Here is a 24,730-nt window from a genome sequence, read left to right as displayed (position 1 = left end):
AAAATACATTGGTATTTTAAGAAGGCTATATATATATATATATATATATATATATGTGTGTGTATGTGTGTGTGTGTGTGTGTGTGTTTTAACTTTGAAATTCACTCCACTGATTAAGGATGTTCGATTAAAATGATTTACATTTACCAAAGAACTTGAGATTTCCAAATATGATAAAACCTGGATTGTTCAGTAAATACTGTACCTGTATTTAGCAGACAAAATATCTATTCCCAGCATAATAATAGTGTGAGACTCAGCCTTGTTTATTTACTTAAATACAGCCTAACTTATTTCCTTAACAATCGTTTTACTGTTCAAATATCATATTTCACACCTGGCAGTTAATCATTCAACACATTCTCAGATGCTAAAAAGACACTTTCACATAACCTTCCAACCTAAAGTTACAAGTTTGTCAAATGAATGTAACAACAGATCAATTTTCGTACCAGTCGCTGCCATTCCTCCAACGTATTACCATCATCACCTGACCCTCAGAAATGATTTTCGTTCCAACTCATCACATTCGCACAGTGCCAACTCTTTGGATTTATTTCATCGACCAAAAAAACATATTAAGTGCTTAACCTTTGGATTACTTCATCAGCAACCTGACTTACTAAGTGCCTCTTATTATCGATGTCGCCAACTCGGAACATTTGAAGCAAGACCTCATAACGACTCAACCGATCTCAAGATAATTATCACCACGCAAAAATTGTAAACTCTCTCTCTTGAACGCTTATTACACCCCTTTTGTCAAACTCATCAACTTAGTGTAAAAGAAGTATAGTCTATCATTACCCATTAAACTGTTGATAGGTTAATTTAGTCTATGCATGAGTCATTTCCGGGTCACTGTCTCTCACTCCATCCGCGCAATCAACCACGCATGCGTCCGCTTGTGCAAGGCCTAAGAGGCCAAATCAACCTGACAGAGGTCACAGTGGTGTCAGACCTGACAGAGAACCAAGAGGGGCCAACACTCCGGTCACAATAGGACTATTAATGTTTTTTATCCTGATAAAGCAATCACTGCCTTCTACAAACAATGGACAAAAATTTCCTACTCCTTACTATTCTTGAAAACACCCAGTACAACAGATTATGATTATTTCATTTCAAAGACTTTCTTTGTGATCTTAAATAGTTTCATTTTTAAATAGTACTCTGACATTCTTCACATCAGACATTGGTACGTTGGTGGAGGTAATTTTCTTTTGCATGATTGAAGAGAAGCATTAAAGTAACTCATTTTGAAAGGAGGAAAGAATAACAGAAGCAGAATAAATCAAATGAGTCATGTGTTGAAAAATGACACAAACATTCTGCTTGAGAAGCCTAGATAGCATAATAGCTAAAGATTGATGTGACTGCTACCTTAATATTAGTACAGATAATCAGAATTTTAATTTATTCCATACAATCTCTTTCATACCTACTGATGGCTTAATTACAAAAGATTTTAAAGTCAAATAAAGATATTAAAACTTAGCATTAAGCTAATAATTATGATAAACTTCAGCTAAGAAAATTGTTTACTGTTCTTAATATTTTTTATCTTTTAGTTTTTTTTTTCAATCTTCTTAGATAAAAACTTAGTCAACTTTCTTTAATTATTTAACTATTTAATCCATGCACTAGTCAATGCTGCAGTGTCATTGTTATCTATTGCTAGAGTTTATTCTAACTGTATTAATATAATTATTATTTCATAGTTTTTTTTTGTCGTGTGGCTCTTATTGTAGTTAAGTATTTTAAGACAAAGTCTGCCCAAATAGAGACCATCATTTATTAATTTTTTGTTCCAGACTGTACAATCTTGGTGACTGACCTTCCTTTTTAGGCTACTAGCCACCAAAATGCTAAAAAGTCCTTTAAAAGTACACAAAAATTTCCAATTAAAAATACAAATACAAAGATTTTCCAAAAAAGGAATTGGTGACATACGGACGTCTTATAACGGACAACAAATAAAAACTTATAAACCAATGCTTGATGAATACACACACACACTTCTTAATTCTCAATCATTATGTAAAGCACATTAAAAAAATAAAAACATTAAATAATTAAATTAAAAAATATTCTTACCTTCCCACTCAACTGGAATTTCTTTTTCCCAGTCATCATCTATTTCTGGTTTATACCATCTCTTTGGTACTCTTTTTCCTCGACTTGGGTCTAATATAAAGTAAATCTAATGTGAGAAAAATAAATATAAATTTTACAAATACAATAATATTATGACTATAGCAAATAATAATAATATGCTTTTAATAAACATGCTATTGTTTAAATAGAGTTAAGCTAAGTATAAAATACTTCTAGACATACTATTACTTGTACTGGTAACAGCTAATAAATTTCCCATACAGCATTAAGTTATTCATTAGTCTACTGAATTCATTAGTCTACAGGAGATAACAATTTCAGATATAAAACTGTCGTTTAAAACACAACTATCAGAAAATCTGAAAAATATTACAGAAGCAAATTGCATTTTTGACACAGAAATAACATTCAATAAATACATTATATTCACTAATCCAAGCCACTTACTCTACAAGGCATTTAAGATTAAGTAAGTCTTCTTTCGTAAGCAGCATATTAATTGGTTGAAAGCAAACATGTATAGAAAATGGCAGAAGAACAAATGGAGAGTAATGCATGCCATCATTCTACTAATTTCGAGAAGGAAATACTGCTTGAGTTAGTAGAAAAATATAAGTGTGTAATAGAGAATGAGAAAACAAATGTGCTTTCTACAAAATGTTCTAAACAGAAGAGAGATACCTGGGAATTACTAAGCAAAGATTACAATATCCTGGGTGTATGCTCCAAAAAAGTAAGCAGTTATGGGACTGCTATAAAAACTTAAAGAAAAATGCTGTAAAAGAACAGGCACAGAAAACTGAATTATTTAAAACAGAAGCAGAAAACCCTACAGATGTAATGGTTGAAAAACTGTTTTCCATGGGTGTCCTAACTCAGACTCCAGAAAACAACTTTGAGTGATGCCCAACATAAAACAAGTAAGTATTAAGGCATTATAATTTATAATTTGTTTTTTAATTTTGAATTAATTAGTAACATATTTTAATAGCAGAGATAGCTATTATCTCTGCTATTAAAATCTTGAACATGTTCTATGGATCACTTCCTATCAGATATATCTTCTGTACTAACAAGTGTTAAAGATATATTTGATGTATCTGCATCTGAAGTAAGTCAATGTTTATTTAGTTATCAATAAATTACTTTATATTTAAATGACAATTGTGCAAACATTTATAGTATATTAATAGAAAAATACTTCCTTTACAAAGTCTATACTTCATTATACAATACACAGTGAGAATATACATACATTTTACATGTATAAATTATATCTATAATTTAAACTATATCATGTAATTTAAATGTAAAACTATAATATTTAATATATGAATTGTATGAAAGTTTATACTGTATGTACTATTCAAATTATGTACATCTTAATGATTTGAAATATTATTATAACTTACATATTCTTTCATTTAACAGTTCATTCGTATATCAAAAATCAAACGTCTAGATAATTTTCAGTTATGAATGTCTTACAAGTTTCAAAAGAACTAATATTAATATTAATAGTTAATAATATAGTTGTAATGCCAAGTTCACATATCTTATTTATTTTCAAATAATGCAATTTTCTTATCTTGCAGGTTTCAGCTATACCAAATATCACTAATATAATGCCTACAGATGTGAATGAAATCTCTGTAGAATTTTATATTGAAGAACTTCAAAATATTGATAATCAGCAGGTAATTCTTAAAAATAATTATATTCCATAAAAATTCTGTTTTAGTTTAAAATGAAATAATTACCTTTCAATCTGAGTTCCACTACAAAGGATGCAAAAGTAGTCAAACTATTAATAATAAGAAAACAAAATCAGCTGAAGCAACTTCAGCCATTTATGAAAAATCGAAAAGGAAGAAAGAAAATCTTGAACAACAACATATAAAAATGAAATTTATGACAAAAGAGTATAACACGAAAATGCTATTAATGGATATTAATGGAGAAACAATTTTAAGTGCAGGACAAAATTTTACAAAGTTTAGAAGAAAATTTTTCTAGTTTGACATCTCAACTAACAAATTTGTGATCTTTACTTTTGAGCAAAATATATATATATAGCGTGAAAGGTGCTTTTATTTATTAATAAAATTTTAAATAATAAATTTTTTAAAATAAAATTTTCTATAAAGTATTTGTGTCCTGTATATATTCTTTCTTTTTAGAACAATAATACAGTACAGTAGTACCTCAAGATAAGAATGCTCCAGCATACGAAATTTTCAGGATACGACATGAAATTCGAACATATTTTTGCTCCACGATACGAACAAAAACTCACCATACAATGTTACATTAGTTTGCAGTGACATTTTTTATTCACTTCTGTTCATTGGTCTCAGTCCATGTGTTTGCTTTGTCGTGGAAGGATCTCACTCGATAAAGGAAATCTTGAGGCATTATCAGAAAGTGACTGATTTTATTGAAAAGAAACATCCCGAAAAGGTTCACACTGGCCGTATTGCTGCTCGGAGTAATGACATTTGCCTAAGTCATTTTAGAAACATTTTAAAAAGTAGGCAAAGCCAAACCTCTTTGGATAGATATTTTACCAAGTGACCTCTATCCAGTGAAAGTGCTGGTGGAAGTGAAGGAAAGAAAGCAAAAAGCAGTGAATAAAAAATATATAAAACAGAAAAGTTAAAAAATAGTGTTAAGTTATTTTTAAGTTATTGTTACATTATGTTATGTAAGTTAAGTTTTAGTATCATTTCCCTTCTCCCAATCCTCCACCACCAGTTTACACCTCCACCGTCATCTATCCTCAAAGGTAAAGTGCAAATAAAACTACATTTTTTTAAATCAATTATTATTATATTATGGTTATTTATACATTTACAACTACAAAATGCATTTTTCAGTGTTTTCCTTACTAAAGTTATTTTTTTTCAATGTACTACTTAGCTTTAGTTTGAGTGTGTTTTTCATGTTGGAACGGATTATTTGGTTTTACATGTAATCACATGGGGAAAAATGATTCATCTTACGACATTTTCATGATACGATCTCAGTTTCAGAACGGATTAATTTTGTATCCTGAGGTACTACAGTAATAAGAATACAACAAAATTTTATTTAAAAATATATGAAATTTTTATTTTAACGTTAAACAAAAAATTCTGAATTATTGCATTTTTTTTTTAGCAAAACCTTGAACATTTCTGATATTTAAATATTTGTACAGACACATCTGAAGTTAAAAAATGAGCATCATCATCATCATCATCATCATCATCATCATCATCATGAAATAATGATACACTTATGTATATGTAGTGCAATATTGTGAAGAACTATAATATATACTACATTCTACAAATTACAGTGTAGTCCAATAGAAAGACATGGGAAATGTCTTGTGTTGGTAAATACAGGGGGTAAGTGTGTCTTTTTTTAGGTCTATTATGCAGNATTCCATAAAAATTCTGTTTTAGTTTAAAATGAAATAATTACCTTAATAATATGAGTACTACTACTAGTTTAAAATGAAATAATTACCTTTCAATCTGAGTTCCACTACAAAGGATGCAAAAGTAGTCAAACTATTAATAATAAGAAAACAAAATCAGCTGAAGCAACTTCAGCCATTTATGAAAAATCGAAAAGGAAGAAAGAAAATCTTGAACAACAACATATAAAAATGAAATTTATGACAAAAGAGTATAACACGAAAATGCTATTAATGGATATTAATGGAGAAACAATTTTAAGTGCAGGACAAAATTTTACAAAGTTTAGAAGAAAATTTTTCTAGTTTGACATCTCAACTAACAAATTTGTGATCTTTACTTTTGAGCAAAATATATATATATAGCGTGAAAGGTGCTTTTATTTATTAATAAAATTTTAAATAATAAATTTTTTAAAATAAAATTTTCTATAAAGTATTTATGTCCTGTATATATTCTTTCTTTTTAGAACAATAATACAGTACAGTAGTACCTCAAGATAAGAATGCTCCACCATACGAAATTTTCAGGATACGACATGAAATTCGAACATATTTTTGCTCCACGATACGAACAAAAACTCACCGTACAATGTTACATTAGTTTGCAGTGACATTTTTTATTCACTTCTGTTCATTGGTCTCAGTCCATGTGTTTGCTTTGTCGTGGAAGGATCTCACTCGATAAAGGAAATCTTGAGGCATTATCAGAAAGTGACTGATTTTATTGAAAAGAAACATCCCGAAAAGGTTCACACTGGCCGTATTGCTGCTCGGAGTAATGACATTTGCCTAAGTCATTTTAGAAACATTTTAAAAAGTAGGCAAAGCCAAACCTCTTTGGATAGATATTTTACCAAGTGACCTCTATCCAGTGAAAGTGCTGGTGGAAGTGAAGGAAAGAAAGCAAAAAGCAGTGAATAAAAAATATATAAAACAGAAAAGTTAAAAAATAGTGTTAAGTTATTTTTAAGTTATTGTTACATTATGTTATGTAAGTTAAGTTTTAGTATCATTTCCCTTCTCCCAATCCTCCACCACCAGTTTACACCTCCACCGTCATCTATCCTCAAAGGTAAAGTGCAAATAAAACTACATTTTTTTAAATCAATTATTATTATATTATGGTTATTTATACATTTACAACTACAAAATGCATTTTTCAGTGTTTTCCTTACTAAAGTTATTTTTTTTCAATGTACTACTTAGCTTTAGTTTGAGTGTGTTTTTCATGTTGGAACGGATTATTTGGTTTTACATGTAATCACATGGGGAAAAATGATTCATCTTACGACATTTTCATGATACGATCTCAGTTTCAGAACGGATTAATTTTGTATCCTGAGGTACTACAGTAATAAGAATACAACAAAATTTTATTTAAAAATATATGAAATTTTTATTTTAACGTTAAACAAAAAATTCTGAATTATTGCATTTTTTTTTTAGCAAAACCTTGAACATTTCTGATATTTAAATATTTGTACAGACACATCTGAAGTTAAAAAATGAGCATCATCATCATCATCATCATCATCATCATCATCATCATGAAATAATGATACACTTATGTATATGTAGTGCAATATTGTGAAGAACTATAATATATACTACATTCTGCAAATTACAGTGTAGTCCAATAGAAAGACATGGGAAATGTCTTGTGTTGGTAAATACAGGGGGTAAGTGTGTCTTTTTTTAGGTCTATTATGCAGGCAGCTGGATGATGAAGGATGAACCCACAAAAAGTTCCTGGGGTTGCTTGCCTGGGTCCACAGTGGCAAACTGACACCTTCACTATCTCAGCCTTCTAACCAACTCATTAACCAGTTATTCCAGTTGAATATTGGATAAAATTTTTTGTTAACTTTGTAAAAGTAGTTTAAAAATTTCAGATTAATGAGGAAAAATGCACTGTATATACATATCATACATTAGATATCTACAAAGTTCTTACAAAATTTCTGAAGAGATATAACATTTCAAAGGCTAATGAATGACAAAGATATAAGAACCCCAAAAACATAAAGAAAACACATTTAAAAAAAAATAGAACATCCATTGATAATAAGGCAGTCAATTTAAAAACAGTTCTAATCTTTCTTTCATACTTTTACTAGTGAAAATTAAATCACCTTATCTGATACATAGAAACAAAATTAGATGGTAAAAGCTTCATTACAATTGGTGTGAAATAATTTGTGCTTTATCAAGATTTCATATAAATATTCTTAATTTTTCTCATAATAAACGAATTAATTGGGCTGAAATTGGAAAAAATTATTCTTATAAATTTCCATGTCGTCAGTCAGTCCTTCGTTAATCCCAAGAACGGAGTTAGATGAAATCTGAAACCGGATTTGGAAACCTTAGGGGTAGGAAGCTCCGATTAACTATATAAGAACTTCCGATACAAACCGGAAGTGACGTTATTTCAATTCAACTCTATATGACCTACACGACTCTATATTGTTAAAGGAAAGTATGATGTACAGGGCAATACACTACTAATTTGAGGTGGAGAGCATATATTTTAAATTAAATAAATTAAAAATTGCAGCCCGGTATTGTTTAGGTGCTGTGTCGGTACAGGGCCCGGTACAGTACATGCACACGTGACTAAAATAACTTTTACCTTTATTTTATTAAAACAGAATTCAAGCGACGAAATGCTTACCAGCAGGTATTTCGTAATACGTATTACCAAACTGATCTTTTCCAGCTATTTTTCCTTGACTAAGAACATTTTTCGGACGTAAAGAACGAATAAAATTTGTAAAAATCATTTTCAAAATACTCCGGCCATTTTCCGCCATTTTTTCTCTTCGGTGTTGCCATCTCTTTTAAATGGATTTTGAAATTTCTTTACTTTAAGTGATAAAACACGTTATATTTTATATTAATATTGCACTTAAATTTTATTAAATCTTACATAAATAAATTTAATTTAATTACAATTAGGAAATTATTATATAATCGATTTTTCTTAAATACGTTTTGAAACAGGCTTGATGATTGAAATTAGACTTAATGATTTTTAAGTTTAATTACTTTTTGTTGAATTTGTTTTGCATAATAAATTACTTATTAAAATTACATCTAACTGCAAAATACATTTTTTTTAAATATAAATATTGGATGGCCATATGACTGAAGAAGTTAAAGCCTCAGCCGTGTGCGGGTCTGTTCGAATACGCCGGGCCTTGTCCTTCATGGCCAAACTGATGGTAAAAAATGGAGCCTAGTTGAACCCACTGTGGACATTAAAAAAAGGCCTTCTCAGTACTCATTTTCAATTTATGATATATTATGTACTAAAATTTATTACAGCACTAGTATATTAAAAAGGTGGAAACAGACAAAAAGAAATAAATAGTAAAAAGATAATCAATACTAAATATGATAAAGTCAAAATTGAAAATAACAAACATTATTATTTAAAAACAACTCGGACAGATGTGTTTACAGGAAAATATTCCTCTATCAATAAATTTGATTATTCACGGTAATAATGTTTAAATAGTATGTAATAGCGGAAATTTTAATATTTGCATTTTCTCATAAAAATAATGATAAAAAACAAATGATAGGATTACAATTAAATTATATAAAATATTGTATCATCTGCAAATGTTCATAAGGTGTCTAAACAGCTGATGATTAGATAAATTCATAACGTAGAAGGTCACCTTCACCTTTAAGATAGTGTGTTAAAATATAATAAAAAAAATTATCGAAAGTTGCAATATTATAAAGCCTGAGCCAATTACTAAATTAATTGCAAATTATAGAAAGATGAAGATGAAACAGCTTTCTGTTTTTTCGGTACTTTTATCGGGATTTCTAATCCTTCTTTTTCTTCAAGATGTAAATGCTAAAGGTATTCTAAAATGCCAAGTATTGAAAATTTATTTTTAATGAAAAACAAAATATTTTACATTTAATCTTTATGTTTTAATAATTTTAGCTGACAAGATTTGTATGAAAGATTTGGGATGCTTCGAAAGAAAAGGAGACTTTTTTCATCCTTTATATCGTCCTATTGATATGTTACCTCAGCCACGAGAAACTATAAACACGCGTTTTAAACTTTATACAAACAAAAATCCTAGAGAGCCATATATTTTAAGTACAGATGACAAAAGTTCTCTATGTTCTGAAGATTCGCCACTCGATGTCAATAAGCCTACAAGATTAATTACACATGGATTTATGGACACAGAATTGTTCGGAAAATGGCAAGAAGTAAGTCATTTATGATATTGGTTTTATGAGTAATAATTTATTTAAAATTAAACAATAATTTAAGTCAGAAATCAAAATAGACAAACTAAATTTCTCTAATAAAAGAAAAATCTATAATAAAAAATAATAAATAATATTTAAAAAATTTATTTTAAAACAATCTGAAAACTAAATTGATAACTGTTAATGAAGATAGATGGAAGACCGAATCCGAAAAGATAACTTTTGGGGAATCCAGGTTCAAGCACGAATTAGTAAAAAAATTTTATGAGTGACAGCCTAAATTAGTTCACTACCGGTTGGTCGAGCGATTAAGATGACAGACACCGTTTTGAGGATTGGGAGTAAATCTAGAGGAGTCGAAAACTCCAGAAATTTTTTGAAGGTTCGTCTCGGATATGTCGGGCCCCGTCCCTCACCACTACTGAGTTCGGCTATGTCCACGGATGTAGCCGAACCCAGGATTGATATGATTTAAAAAGGTCATCTTTTAAAGTACCCATAGGGCGTAAAAAGTTAAAAAGAATCCAAATGTGTCATAGTTCATTTCTTACTATTAGGCTGCATTCGATGGCCGAGATTAAGATGTCAGCGTATCCTTCTGGACAATCTAGGATAAAATTTAAGCGAGTAACCATGGATTTTATTATTTTTTTTTATCGCGGTTTGTCCTGAATATGCCAGGCTCCTTCCAACCACTAAATACTGGTAGTTGGTCACTGGTACGCACCGAACCAATAAGCCGACCGTATGGATTTTTCTGAGTTTCCACCTGTCTGATACTTCAACAGCTTGACCCACTCTGTTCTGTCTCAGATATGTCATGCAACATTTCTCATAATCTAGCTCAGCGGTTCCAATTAATTTTTTCCTTTTTATCTTAGTAAAAAATGTTGGAACCCTAACAATTTTTAATGATTATAGATAAAACAGCAAATATAAACACCAAAACAATTTATTTAAAATGCAAAAAAAAGATTAATAATGGAAATCAAATTTAATTCAAACTGGTCATTAAAATGTGAACAGTTAAACTATTTTCTTTCAATGTTTTAAATAACGCTAGTGCTCGTTTTATATCTTCGCTTGTATCATCTTTCTCAGTCTTCTTATCACTAGAAACATTTGGAGTACAGTACTTGCTACATTTTTCTTCAAAATCCTTCTCTCAGCCAACGCTCCATGATTTTTTACAACACGTTATAGCTGATGGGAGGTTAATTTACCCCTTTGCAACACGTGACACTCGTCTGACATGAGTGTCCGTCACTAGTATCGTAGTATGTATTGCACAGTACATTACCATCCAGTATCTGACTGGTCATTCCCGTCATTAGATTCAATAGGCTTCCGTTGCAAATAGCGATGAATTAAAGCATATTTAACGAATTAATTATATTTTAACTAGAATTTCGCACAAGTTTAACAAAGTTTATAAGTCTAGTAGCGTGCATATCATAATAAAACAAGAAATGAGAAAGTTTACAGGAAAGTTTAGCGAAGTTATGCACTGAGCGAGCGCTACGAGAAGACTAACAGATTTTCTTTGTTGGGAATATACTTATCTAATACAGAGTGGCAAAACACGTCTATTAATTTTAGCAATAACTTTGTCTGACGATGATAGGCAACTCTAGAGTTTCATTTTATTTTTAAATGGTTACTCATTTTTATCATAGAAAATTTGTTATGGATGACAAAATTAAACTTAAAATAAAAACATTTGTTCTAGTAGATCGTGTTTGTTCGGCACTCGGCAGAACAAAACAATCGACTACCGAGCGATTTTTATTCCTCGAATATGCATTCGAATACCGGATTGTTCGCGTACCGAGGCACTACTGTACAGTACAATAGTAGACTACTACGTATCTTATACCATTGGATATTTCTTTATCCATAATTATTGAAACAAGTTTAAAAAAAATTACACACTTGTTTGTATTTCCATCTGCTCTTATGAAAAATGCATTGTACATCACTTAAAAACTAGGAAATTTGATTAGATTAAATTGATGGGAGAAAGAAGCACAATACATAAGCGATCTGCCGAAGAGTATGTTTGTTAGGAGCACTTTCTATAGGAAACTTGCTCCTGTTTGAGAAAAAAGTTCAGGAAATTCCACATGGACAATCCTTTGGTTGGGTGTGAACTCACAACAAACTATCAGTGTTTAGTGGTTTTATCCATATGATCATTATTAGATAAAACTTTGAAAATGAAAGCGATTTCGAAAACTAAACGCCATTCAATTTGACTGTTTCTCATTTCTTTCAGAGAATAGTAAAAGTGCAAAGTCTAGATTACCATGGCTCCCAATTAGTGGTACGCGTACGCCTGAGAGTACGCGAAATTGCATGAAGGGGTACGCGCGACTATCTAAAATCGGTCGATTTAAAATTTAAATGCATGAGATGAAGCAATCAAAAAAATAATGGGTGGACCATCAAAAATTCGGCAATTTACAACATGATGTCGAATGCACAAATTCCTTTATTTATAACTAAAAATATTCTCGAAATTTCATCAAAAATGCATTTATTATTATTATTACCGCATTATTTTCTCGTGGGAGTAAGATATTAGGGGCAGTCAAATGAAAACGAGACAGACTATATAACAAGTGTGGCAAGTAGGTGTGTATATAGAAATGCCCTCTATTGGGAATAAGGTGGGAACAGCGTAAACGTTCACCGCTGTGCCATTTGTCTGTTAGACGTGCTTGAAGTGAGGTCAGTGAGTCGTTTTTGTGTCCAACATCACTATGGAGGTCCGCTGCTTGTTGACTTTCTGGAACACGCCGCCACAATTAACGCACAGCGGTACATAGAAACTTTGCAAAAATTGAAGGGTGCCATCAAATTCAAACACCCAGGAATGTTGACAGACAGCATCATTCTGTTGCAGGGTAATGCCCACCCACATGCTACCAAGGTTGTTTTGACCACGCTACAGAAGTTTCGCTGGGAACTTCTGCAGCGTAGTCCATACACATCCTCCATACAGTCCCGATTTCTCCCCATGCGATTTCCATATTTTTGGAGCACCGAAGAAAGACATTCATAGCCGTCAATTTGCTTCGGACGAAAAGGTGCTTGCCTGAGTACAATCATGGTTCCTTAGGTAACCGCAAACATTTTTGTATGAAGGCATTGACTGTCTTGTCTCACAGTGGGATAAATGTATTAACATTATGACAATTACTTTTGAAATAATAAACAGTTTACTTACTTTTTTCCCATCTGTCTCGTTTTCATTTGACTGCAACCTAATATTTTCTCGCAGTAAAATGTAGCCTATGTCCATCTCCAACATATAAGCTATCTCTGTGCCAAATTATATTAAAATCTGTTCAGCGGTTTAGACGTGAAAAGGCAAGAGACAGACAGACAGAATTATCTTCGAATTTATAATGTTAGTATGGAATATTAATATGAATTTCTGCTATAAGGGGTACGCGAGTTTGAGCTCTTTCTTGAAGTGGTACGCATGAAAAACTAATTGGGAACCACTGCTCTAGAACAATGATAAAATTACAATAAATCTTACGTTAGTGCGATTTTCGTTTCTTATCTTTAATATTTTGTATGAAATGTAGATAAATGACAATTAAAATGCTTTAAAATGTTTTTAAATGTCCGAAGTTTATTGTAAATTCGTGAAATGATTTCTAATTATATTAAAAGTCACGAGACAAAAAACATCGCGCTATTATTAAAGAGATGCTGTAGAAAACAAGAATAGAGCAAGTAAAATTACATTTAATTTCTCTAAAATTTATTTTAAATAGCAAAATTTTCTTATTAGATACTGTTATAAATATTTAAAATTTATAAGAAAAATAATTTTAAATATACCCTTTAAGTTTGCATTAATTATAATATATTTTAAATGAGATTCTTATTTTATTAACATTTTAAAAATAGGAATTAAAAGACGAACTACTGTTAAACGAAGACATTAATTGTATAATTGTAGACTGGAGTGGAGGAAATAAACCTCCATATACTCAAGCTACCGCTAATACTAGAGTTGTAGGAGCAGAAATAGCATTTCTTCTCAAAACTTTAACGGTAAGGAAAATGTTTTAAGTCATATTAAAACTGCACTTAACTAAGAAGAAAAATCGCATATTTTAGGATTTATGTGGGTTATCGACTATGAAAGTCCATATCATTGGACACAGTTTAGGAGCTCACATAGCATCTTACGGAGGAGCAGGAGTTCAGAAATATAACCTTACAGTAGGAAGAATTACTGGTAAATTTAATATATTTTTAAAAATTTTTATATTTACTTTGAACTAAAGCTGATATAAGCATAGATCAAATTATTACATTATAATGTTATTTTTAATTATTATTTTAGGATTGGATCCTGCTGAACCTTATTTCCAAAATATGCCTACAACTGTAAGACTCGATCCAACTGATGGTGATTTTGTAGATGTTATACATTCAGATGCCAAAACAATATTACTTTTAGGTAAATTACTTCAATTTTATATTGTTAAATAATGACATAAATACGTATTCATATATATTACAATATTTTTCAGGTTTTGGAATGGAACAACAAGTAGGCCACATTGATTTCTATCCAAACAATGGAAGAAATCAACCAGGTTGTAAATCTAGTAAATTTACTGCATTCATTGTATCCGGTCTCGTTGAAGGTATATAATATTCATATTATCATTATTCCAAACTTTTCAAAATAAATATTTCATTTTTAAGAATTCTTTAATTTATGATTAACCAGGTTCACGAAGATTTATCAGTTGTAACCATCAAAGAGCTATAGATTTCTTTATAGCAACTACTAATCGTAGAGGTTGTCTCCCAGTTGGAATTGGCTGTAAAGATTGGGAAACATTCTTAGAAGGAAAATGCACAGACTGTGCTCCAGACGGAAGCAAATGTGGTATTATGGGTATTCGAGCATACGAATTTTATCCACATAAAAGAGATGATTTCCAATTGAAGACTTTTTTAAAAACTACTGGAAAATCGCCATTTTGCTGTAAGTTATGTAATTTCAATTAATTATATATAGTATAATATTTAAGTATAATTAAATTGATGTACAGAGTCTAAAAGCCAATGGAAAGAAATGAGTAAGATTACATTGAGGGCCGGTTTCATCCTCCACAAACAGACTCATCAATTCCGATNTAGTACTTACAAATATTTATTTACCACATCGAATATTTTAGGAGATATTAAGTCAGTAACATTCTCTTGGAAACATCACAGAGATCCAAAAAATCCATTAACATGGGGAATTCTACGAAAACCAAAATTATATGTAGAATATATTAAGGTGATTCCTCTAAATTACGTTGATATGAAGTGAGAATTTATGCTTTCTACTTAAAATAAAAATCAAATTTTATATTTTATCAAACCTAAATTTAGAATAAATGTAGAATTTCATTTAGAGACTGCATAATTAAATAATTGATCCTTAAACATAAGCTATACCATAGATGGAATCTTGTGGCTTTTGTGGCTTCTAGTGTGATTTAATAACAATATAAATGGTACAAATTTTAATTTTGCTGTCACGAATTTTGAATTGTAAGCGTGTTTTCAGTAAAGACAGACTATCTATCAAAAAACAATTAATACATATTTTTGGTACGTATATATTGAATGCATACACTTATGCAACTTGCAGGATCATCGAGAAGGAGAGTAAGCTGGGGATTTTTCCCCAGCTCTGCGAAAACTTAGGAACCTGTATGGTTACTACCTCTATAAAATTAATGTTATTTTTATTAACATAAAATAAAATCTTTAAGACAACATTTCATTAATAAAATAAACATTTTACATGTTTTATTTGTTCGAAAAAAGATAGCTAAAGGGACTCGCGAAGAGGCAAAAAGACCCATTTACTCCCAAGTCCTAATACAAGCTCTCGATGGCTCTGACAATCTGCAATATAACATGCAACCCTTATGATATCCCCTGAAATGAGACGTGGCTTTCTGATTATTAAAGATTTTTCATTTTTGAGTATTCTGTTTACGTATTGAGAACACAACACTTGGGCAACTCTGCCAAAGGAGTGTCCTCGGGAGGACTTTCTATGAAAGACTGCCTTCTATTTAGATACAAAACAAAATCAACATACGTGAACAAAATCCGGAAATATTCATGCTGCCATTCCGTTGATGAGGACCGAAATCGTGACCAACTGCCAGTGTTCAGTAGTTTTATCCACTGGGCAACTGGTGGGCTTAGGCCATATCATTTAATATAATTCAATGTAAATGGAAACTTACTGGTATTATTTTTATAGTGTATCATTACGCCATTCAAGTGAAATTGTATAATGCAAAGAAGAGTAAAAATCAAGAGGGAAAATTGACCGTATCATTGAATGGCGCTTTGGAAGAAGTTGAAGCTCCGTTAAGTAAAGAGTAAGTAAATTTGATTTTAAAATATTTAAATATTTATTTAATGTAAAGTAAAGCGGTATGATATTAGGGGAGATCGGGGCAACTTCGGCATGCGGGGCAAGTTTGTCAAGCGCTTTTTTTAAAAAACAAATTAAAAGGAGACTTTGGTTATAGGTTAGGCAGTTGAGTTTTATTGGTGGCTTGTTGAGTGTAGTGTTTTTATTGTTCTCCAACAAGTGTAGTTGAATTATCAAGCAAATTTTCATTTTCGTTCAATTCCATATAATATTTTTTTTCCATTTATATTGAATTGGCAGGTTTTGTTATAATTCCATGATAACGAAAGTTACTTTTCCTGTTAGAAGGATGTAACTTCAACTTATTCACGTGGCCAGATCGTGGCTTGGCATTCTGTTCTCAGGGTTGTACTTAATGTTTCGAAATCATGACTAGCGGGGTAAGATCGGCAACATAAAGCCACATTAGAAGCAAAGGATAAAAATCAAACAGATGATAAATGAAAACATGTTTGCATTTGTTATTCATGTATATATGTCTTTGAACTTGCATTTCGTTGTAATAATATTAAATGGGTGTTGGATTTGTATTTCTTTGTTTTAATAGTGAATTCCAACTTATACATTGTTAATAACATAATTTTATATACGTGCCTATCTTGCCCCATTACTGTTGCCCCTATACCAGGGGCAACTTTAATAAAAATAATTAAAATAATTACAACTTTACAAAAAGAGAGAAGTTGCCGATCTTGCCCCTATACCCGGGGCAACTTCGTCAATTTCTCTCTTCTTGTAAAGTTGTAATTATTTTAATTATTTTTATTTCCAAACTGATTTTAACCAGTTCTATAGTAAGGTAACATTCCAATAGACAATATGCAAAGCTTTTTTTTTAGTTTACAGCAGTATTTATTACACAAAATTTAAGTAAAGCTTAACATGCCGATCTTGCCCCGATCTCCCCTATATATGTCACAAATCACATGAAATTAATAAATTTATTTATCAAATTTAATTCATTTATTTATTACAGAAACGAAGCTCTTTATCACGGTAGTACTTACAAATATTTATTTACCACATCGAATATTTTAGGAGATATTAAGTCAGTAACATTCTCTTGGAAACATCACAGAGATCCAAAAAATCCATTAACATGGGGAATTCTACGAAAACCAAAATTATATGTAGAATATATTAAGGTGATTCCTCTAAATTACGTTGATATGAAGTGAGTATAATATTATTAACCTATGTGAAAAATTCGAAATTTTATTAATTAAAATTTACTAATTCAATATAAATTAATTAATTTATTTTAAATTTTACAGAGAACGTAGTAAGAAAATCGGTAAATATTGTTTTGGTAAAGAGAAGGATATAGAATCGGGTAAAGCAGCAACATTCATTCTGGATTGTTAAATATTATCATGAAATGAAATAAAATTTTTAATTAAACAGTTTGTGATGTAGTTTTCAATTTACTTTTGATCATTTTTGCCATTAATTGCGATTCAAATAACCAAAATCAGAGAGCAATTCGATGTAAATAATGCCTAACCGGCTGGATGGCCGAGACAGTTCGGAAGTTAAGCATACTTTGCGAAATACGGAAAAAATAAGATCGCTGTAAGATCGCTAATCAATAAAAATGGCGAGTAAATATAAGAAGAATATCGTAAATTTCGTTGGTGGTATTTTTAAGTGGAGTATAATTTGACTGTATAAAACCTTTAAAATATTTGAAGTATAAAAACCGATCAAAATATTTAATCCTTTCTTTAAAATCAGGAAGACCCAGTCTAGCCCTGGCAACATTCGGAGATTGAGTGTTGGGAAAGTTACAAAATCTATTTAAAAATAGATATATTTTATCGAGTTTCTTGGAAATTTTGTTTAAAATAGTGGGGGCCGCCGTGGCCCAAATCGGCAAACCATAGTTGACAACTGATTGGAAGTTTGCAAAGAAATAGAGCGAATAACGTTTTTTGAGGAAATAGGTTTATAGAAACGCCAAAAGATACTCCGACGTATGGCGAGAGATTATTATTATTTTATTGACGTGTTAATAAAATATTAAAAACAGACAAAACTGGGGTCAGTTCCAGGAAATCGCGGATGTCTGGTCATCTTATGAGGCCCTTTTATTGTGTGTATCATGGTTCGATCAGGTCTATAATAGAGGTGGTGTAATTATGAAAATATATCAGAATTACACAACCCCTAAAAACTTGAGCAGTTTGCTCCAATTTAGATTTCCATAGCAGTAGACTCCAGTAGACTCCATAATCATCTCGGCCATCAGCTGTATCTACTTCTATAAATATACTGTTTTATACTTTATCAAGCAGCATTGAAGGTCAGGAAAGATTGCATGCAACATCAAGGCCATAGGTTTCATCTCTGTTCTAGATATAGCAATTTAGTATAGACGAATTTATAAAATTGAATAAAAATCTTTTGACTTATTTAGTTTAAAAGCATACTCAACTTTTATAATATAAATTTCCACGAAAATAGGATGAAAAAGTTTCTTCTAAAGATGAAAATATTAACTGTTATTAGTAAACGTATCATTAATAACAATTAATCGATAATCGATAATCATAAAGAGAAGAATATATCGATTTTTTTAATTCACATGTTTCCACGCAGTTGATACATTCAGAAAAATGGAGTTTTGTAGATTCAAATGTAAGCCGCATTTAGAATACAAATGTTTAAAATGTCTAACTTTGCCACTTTCGCTATTATTATATCGATTTGGATTAAGAGATTCTCCATGTTCAAGATCCAATAGAATATCATTTCATAATATTTATAGATTTATTGTCTGTATATATTTTCTAACTGTATTTTTCGCAAGTTTTATAGCAATACAGTTTTCTTTTCCCGTTTTCGGTTCAATTATACCACATACGATACAGGCATTTGAAGAGTCGGTCAAGAAGTTCTTACTGACCTTTATAACATCACATGGTAAGCACAGTTCTCTTTTGATAATTGATAGCTTGTTATTACTGCGGATCTCTCTAACAATTATTATTTTCAATAAAAAATTTAATAATTTTGATTTGGATGTTATTAACGATCTTTGGATGGAAACTAACCAATTGATGACACAGAATATAACACCAAAACCTGATAAATCCTATGTCACTTTCCAGAATAGAGCCATTAATATCTTTTTTCCCTTGGCGTGTATTAGCTCTACATTAGTAATGATTCGATATTTTACAGGAGAATTGAATATGAGATTCTTACTTAAATTTATTTTTGAGCGCAGTAATGAAGAATTTGTAATGCTCATTTATACAATATTTAATGTCACCATTATGGCTGTATATTCGACGGCAGTTTTCTTGTCTACTACTGTGTACTTCGGTCTTATTTGCAGAATGATATCCGATCGATTTAACAAACTAACAGAATTAATTTTGAAAATGGCAGATGGAACAGTAACAATGGAACATCTTTATTATATTCACAATCTTCATCAGAAATTGTGCGATGTAGTGCTGGAGGCTGATGACCTTTTCAGAGGATTTTTGTTTATAAATTTCATTACGTTATTGCCGGAAATGTGTGGTAGTCTTTATATATACATGTTTCACAGTCAAGAACTTGAAGAAGAAGCCAGAAAAGCTCTGCTGACATTTGCTATTGATGATTTTATTCATTATCTGATTTTATGTGTGGATGCATCAAGAATACCAACTTCCGTAAGTTATGTTTACTATTTTAAATATAAATTATTAAAACGATTACACTTTTACAGTGGTGTAGCTTGGGTTCGTGCCTCCGGGCAATCTTTCAGTTGGCTGTCTCCACGAATAACACAACATAACACACATCAAACGTACCATAGGAAAAAATCCGTGAAAAAATCAGGACACCGTTACCAATGTTACACCAAAGCATAACAAATTGCTTAAATAGGTACGATTAAGAAAGTCATCTTCAAGGGAACAGTCCTTATATTAATCCTTAAATTTTACATATTATACTTTGCTTCTGTTTCGTTTCTTTGATCTCAATATATAACCGGTAAAGACAAATTAAGATAGAAAATTAGTGTTTTGGCCGGTTATATATTGAGTCCTTACGATTGTTGGAAATTTCTAATAATAAGCAGTGTTTTTGTAGAAAAATAAAATTGTATCTGTGGTCTTGTATCCTTCTACTATCTACCAAAAATACCACACGGATCGGACCGCCCTCTCCTACCTACGTTAGTGCACCTATTAAAAAATACAGTTAGTCCGCAACTTACGATATTAAGAGTTATATATAGATTTCCGTTCTAGGATATTAATCTTAAATCAAATATAAAAATAAAGGTAATAATAGGGTATAGAATAATAGGGTTTTAAAGGCTAGAATTACGTCTATAATTGTATAATACACAATAATAAGCTTATACAATCAGTTAAGTAGATAAAACCATTGATCACTGGAGTTGGTCGCGGGTGGCGCTTGAAAAAACGAGCTGACCACGTGAAATTTTTTGGGATTTTTCTTCACGTGTCTAACAGTTAAATAGGGACTAGTTTCTAAGACACAGTAACTCCGGAGAAAGTTAGTTTTGTTGCCTTTTAGGCGTATGTGAGCCTGAGTTATAGTTAAATACGAATAAAATTACGAATTATTGCTATATAGAACGTATTTATTACCCATTATATTAGTATTATGCTTAACATTAAATGGTTGAATGCCATTAAAGAGAACTCGAAAATATTTTTAATACTGTACACTGTCGCGACTACGGATGTGCGTATAAATACTTTATTTATATTATAATTATTTAGATAAAGACGAATTCACTTACAGGCTAATTCTTTTTTAATAACTTTAATATCTTTATAGTTTAATCATAGGGAAGGTTTTTGTAAAAATTTAAAACTCAAAGAATTAAGTTACAGATACAAATTACATAAAAAATTAAAATATTAAGGTATAATCTATTTAAGAACAGTAATAAAAATGACTCCTTCCACTTGTCCTTCCATCAAGAGGTATTTTTCGTAACTCATGCAGAGTAGGAACAAGCACATACTGTATTCGAGACTGTCCATTAACAATTGCTAGTGTTATTAGACAACTCAGATTCGATTCCTGTCATTCCAGAGTGATAGGCTGATGCCTTTAATAAATAATTTTTGTTAATTTATTGTCCTTTTTATAAATACAATAAAGTAACAAAATACCGTTGAAAATTACTTTATTGCAAACTGCTATTAATAGTGCATATTGTAGGTAAGTTTCTTTTGAAAAGTAGAGACTCGTATTTATTTCTAGCTTAGGATCGCATAAAATATGAGGGTTTCAGTGGAAAAGTGGTAAAAGCGAAAAATAGTAAAGCGAATTGTAGCTGTAGAATTGCTGTAGAGAACTTATCATACAGGAACACCAGTTTATTGATTATGAATTCTTTATTATGTAAAACAGAATACGCACTTCGGACTACTCGACTCTCTTCAGTCCTTATTTATATGTATCTGGTAGAATGACAAAATAAATTATGGTATGGTTTACAACTATTTAATACCTCATACATACGTAAAACTTACAAAAATAAAATTACCTAAAATAATATATTTATTGGTGACAACTGGAGTAAAATATTATTTATAAAGGAGATAAAACTAGTAGACTAAAACTAAAATAAAAAAATCAGTATTAAATAATAAATATAACCTTAAAATGCTTAAATATTATTTCAAAAATAAGAAGTCTAAGATGGATTACTCTGACCATTGTAAAATAGATTTTTTTTTCCTCCCCAGGTTTTTTAAAATTCACTCTACCGTCTGACTGTCAGTTTATCTGATACGTAAAGCAACGTTCTTTACACATTGTATTTTAGTAGATTTTTACCCCAATTGTCACCAATAAATATATCATTTTAAGTAATTTTATTTTTGTAAGCTTTCCGTGCGTATAAGTTATTAAATATTTATAAACCTTATCATACTTTATTCTGTCATTTTACCAGATATGTATAATTAATGACTAAGATGGTGTGACAGCCCGAAATGCATATTCTTTTACATAACAAATCTTCATAATTAATTAATTAATCGGTGTTCTGCATGATAAGCTAAATAAATATATTTACTTGAATATTTTAATAAAGAACACTGTTTTGTCACTTTCTACTTTTCCACTCACTTTTTCATATCAATCCGGCACTGGTAACAGTAGCCATGTAACAGTAGCCTATATGTCAGATTATTGAATGAAAAAACGAAAATACCTTATAACTATGCATCTGATTTAGTACTTTTTCAGGAAGACGGAAAATTTAATTAACACATTAAAAAATACATAGTTAGGATACTTAGATTAAATATTAAGATAAAACACACACAAAAAAGCATAAGATATATATTTTAACTATAAACTCTAGTTGTTAACCTAGATTTACTCTGTTTAAATTTACATTATCATTTTGAGAAAGTCAAAATTTATCTGTAAATCGAGAAAAGATGCATAATAAAATAATTTAATAATATGATTACAATATTCTTTTGATTTGAATAGGCTCACGGATGTTATGATTTCTTGTCTCACTTATCCAGTAAACTTGAAAATGACGAACAGCAAGCAAAGGTAAATACATGAAATTAATTAATTTTTATAGCTTTATACACTTTTTGACATAAAAATCGAAGCACTCTCAGAGTATTCTTAGAACCTTGAAATTCAGTATACAAATAGTAGTCTAGTAATAGTAGTCAATGATAGAAAGTTTCACCTAGATGACCAGACATTGGCAAGTTTTACTAGAATTTTCCAATGCACGATCTGCGTAAAACACTGATCAAACATTCGCTATGAAATCTGACTGTGCTTATTTATGTCAGTTGATTGCAATTGCCAGTGATAATGCCACATACCTGAGCACCTCACCATCAATTAAAGGACTTCGAAAGACGTAGTATCGTTGGGCTGTGAAAAATTAGCTAGTCGTTTCGAAAAATAATCCGTCATTTAGAGCATAGATACAACAGTAACAATAAGTCGGAAGCAGTGAGTGTAAGACGGTACCCAAGAACATCGTAATGCCTCAGCCAGGTCCAGGAAGGATACTATTAGAGGAAATTGCAGGATAACAAGTCCAACATGATCCAGTAGCTTTGATTTCCATCATTGAGCGAGATGTATAGTCTTTACAAAATCCTTTATTATCCCGCACCATTGCAATACGTCTTGCAGAGGCAAGAATCCCCTATATCTCTTACGGAGTCCTCCTTCGACTAGGTTTTATATACTTGGGCTGCAGTTGAAGCCAACGCGGAATCGAGAAGCAGTTGCATCAGGCTTAGCAAAATCTGCCCAGAATAACATCTAAACTTAGTTTGACTCCACACCAAGCCATATTTCTGTTTGTATTGCTGCCAGAATGGCTTTATTACATACTGATTTTGTATGATTCATTTGTATGATTCTTTCTGAAAATGCAATTTGTTTGCTTTGATGTTGTTATCAATTCTTAATCTCCTTATCCATTTAGACATACAAAATTTTATAATGATAAAACACTTTCTTCGGGATGCTTCAAATTTTTTTGATCAAAGAGTGTAATAATAAATAATTAGAATACTGTATAGATTTCGTATTTAATAATACTTAATATTCATATTAGATTGCATTAATGCTAGAAAGATTAAGTGGTCCCACTATTGGAATTACTTGCCTCGATTTATTCGTCATTACCAAAGGGACAATTGTAAATGTATGTATAATCTTTAAATATAATTTTTAAACATAAACCTAATTTAATTGTTTAAATATTTTTTTAGGTAATAGGCATGATAACAACCTATTTTTTGACAATTATGCAATTTAGCGAAATTACCACTTGAGTACATTTAATCATATAGGAAGGCCAGGAACTAAGATTGGGTACACGACAACTGGGCGACGGCCAAGTGGACGATTCACAATGGGCGATAGTCATCTGGGCGATGGAAACTTAAAAATTTTTGCACGCTTAACAAGCATACGATTTAGCGGATATTATTTATTTATTTATTTGTAAATATTGGTAAAATGTATATAAATATAAATATGATTAAGACTTACGAAATACTAGTTATAAGTTATAAACTATTATTTCCAACTTAGGAAATGTTTCGGTTAACAAAACAAATTAAAGAAAAGCCTTTTTCTTCGAAGAACTTTTATACATTTAACAGATCATACTCAGCAAATAATTATTGATAGATTATCAAAACACACCTTATGTTGCCAATTCTCTGGTTTAACCTGAGGATAGCTTATGGAATAGGCCGAAAACGTTAGTTTTCAATAAAATTATCTCGGCAACATAAGGTGTGTTTTGATATTCGAACTTTTATACGTTTTTGTTTTAATTTATATTGTATTTAACGTATAATGCAATGTATTGTTATTTTTATGTAATTGTTATCTTTGTTCTTCTAGACTTTTCTGTTTACTTGTAAAAATGATAA

General features: G+C 30.6%; 3 protein-coding genes across 3 annotated transcripts in view; 2 read left to right on the top strand and 1 right to left on the bottom strand.

Moving 5' to 3' along the window:
• The window catches only part of LOC111629904 (NADH dehydrogenase [ubiquinone] 1 alpha subcomplex assembly factor 2-like), a 9,646-nt gene extending 1,237 nt beyond the window's left edge, over window positions 1–8,409 (bottom strand). Inside the window, exons 1-2 of the mRNA XM_023373840.1 lie at window positions 8,259–8,409; window positions 2,098–2,187 (exon numbers count right to left, since the gene is read on the bottom strand). Coding sequence (XP_023229608.1) covers window positions 2,098–2,187; window positions 8,259–8,397 — 229 coding nt within the window. The 5' untranslated portion in view covers window positions 8,398–8,409. The remainder of the gene's footprint in view (window positions 1–2,097; window positions 2,188–8,258) is intronic.
• Window positions 8,410–9,331: 922 nt separating this feature from the next.
• Window positions 9,332–17,716, top strand: LOC111629907 (pancreatic lipase-related protein 2-like). The gene is made up of 10 exons (XM_023373842.1): window positions 9,332–9,461; window positions 9,549–9,826; window positions 13,754–13,900; window positions 13,967–14,087; window positions 14,196–14,312; window positions 14,386–14,502; window positions 14,589–14,849; window positions 16,134–16,254; window positions 17,287–17,484; window positions 17,585–17,716. The coding sequence occupies exons 1-10, from the start codon at window positions 9,377–9,379 to the stop codon at window positions 17,673–17,675; spliced, it is 1,536 nt and encodes a 511-aa protein (XP_023229610.1). The 5' UTR covers window positions 9,332–9,376; the 3' UTR covers window positions 17,676–17,716.
• A 1,872-nt stretch (window positions 17,717–19,588) lies between these two features.
• On the top strand, window positions 19,589–24,235 carry LOC111629903. The gene is made up of 4 exons (XM_023373839.1): window positions 19,589–19,975; window positions 22,797–22,865; window positions 23,902–23,991; window positions 24,140–24,235. The coding sequence occupies exons 1-4, from the start codon at window positions 19,589–19,591 to the stop codon at window positions 24,233–24,235; spliced, it is 642 nt and encodes a 213-aa protein (XP_023229607.1).
• The last annotated feature ends 495 nt before the right edge of the window (window positions 24,236–24,730 follow it).

Source organism: Centruroides sculpturatus, unplaced genomic scaffold, assembly GCF_000671375.1.
Source record: "Centruroides sculpturatus isolate CEXI.00-Female unplaced genomic scaffold, Cexi_2.0 scaffold528, whole genome shotgun sequence".
NCBI lineage: Eukaryota > Metazoa > Arthropoda > Arachnida > Scorpiones > Buthidae > Centruroides > Centruroides sculpturatus.
The sequence above is the reverse complement of the archived record's forward strand: the minus strand, read 5'-3'. Positions and strand labels throughout refer to the sequence as shown.

What these genes read in the sequence shown, in the direction of transcription:
- LOC111629907 (XM_023373842.1), top strand. Translation starts at nt 9,377, where the DNA reads ATGAAGATGAAACAGCTTTCTGTTTTTTCGGTACTTTTATCGGGATTT. An exon ending in TACAGTAGGAAGAATTACTG is followed by an intron (nt 14,088 to 14,195) that starts GTAAATTTAATA and finishes TTATTATTTTAG; the next exon opens with GATTGGATCCTGCTGAACCT. An exon ending in CAAAACAATATTACTTTTAG is followed by an intron (nt 14,313 to 14,385) that starts GTAAATTACTTC and finishes AATATTTTTCAG; the next exon opens with GTTTTGGAATGGAACAACAA.
- LOC111629903 (XM_023373839.1), top strand. Translation starts at nt 19,589, where the DNA reads ATGGCTGTATATTCGACGGCAGTTTTCTTGTCTACTACTGTGTACTTC. An exon ending in ATGACGAACAGCAAGCAAAG is followed by an intron (nt 22,866 to 23,901) that starts GTAAATACATGA and finishes TATTCATATTAG; the next exon opens with ATTGCATTAATGCTAGAAAG. An exon ending in CCAAAGGGACAATTGTAAAT is followed by an intron (nt 23,992 to 24,139) that starts GTATGTATAATC and finishes TTAATCATATAG; the next exon opens with GAAGGCCAGGAACTAAGATT.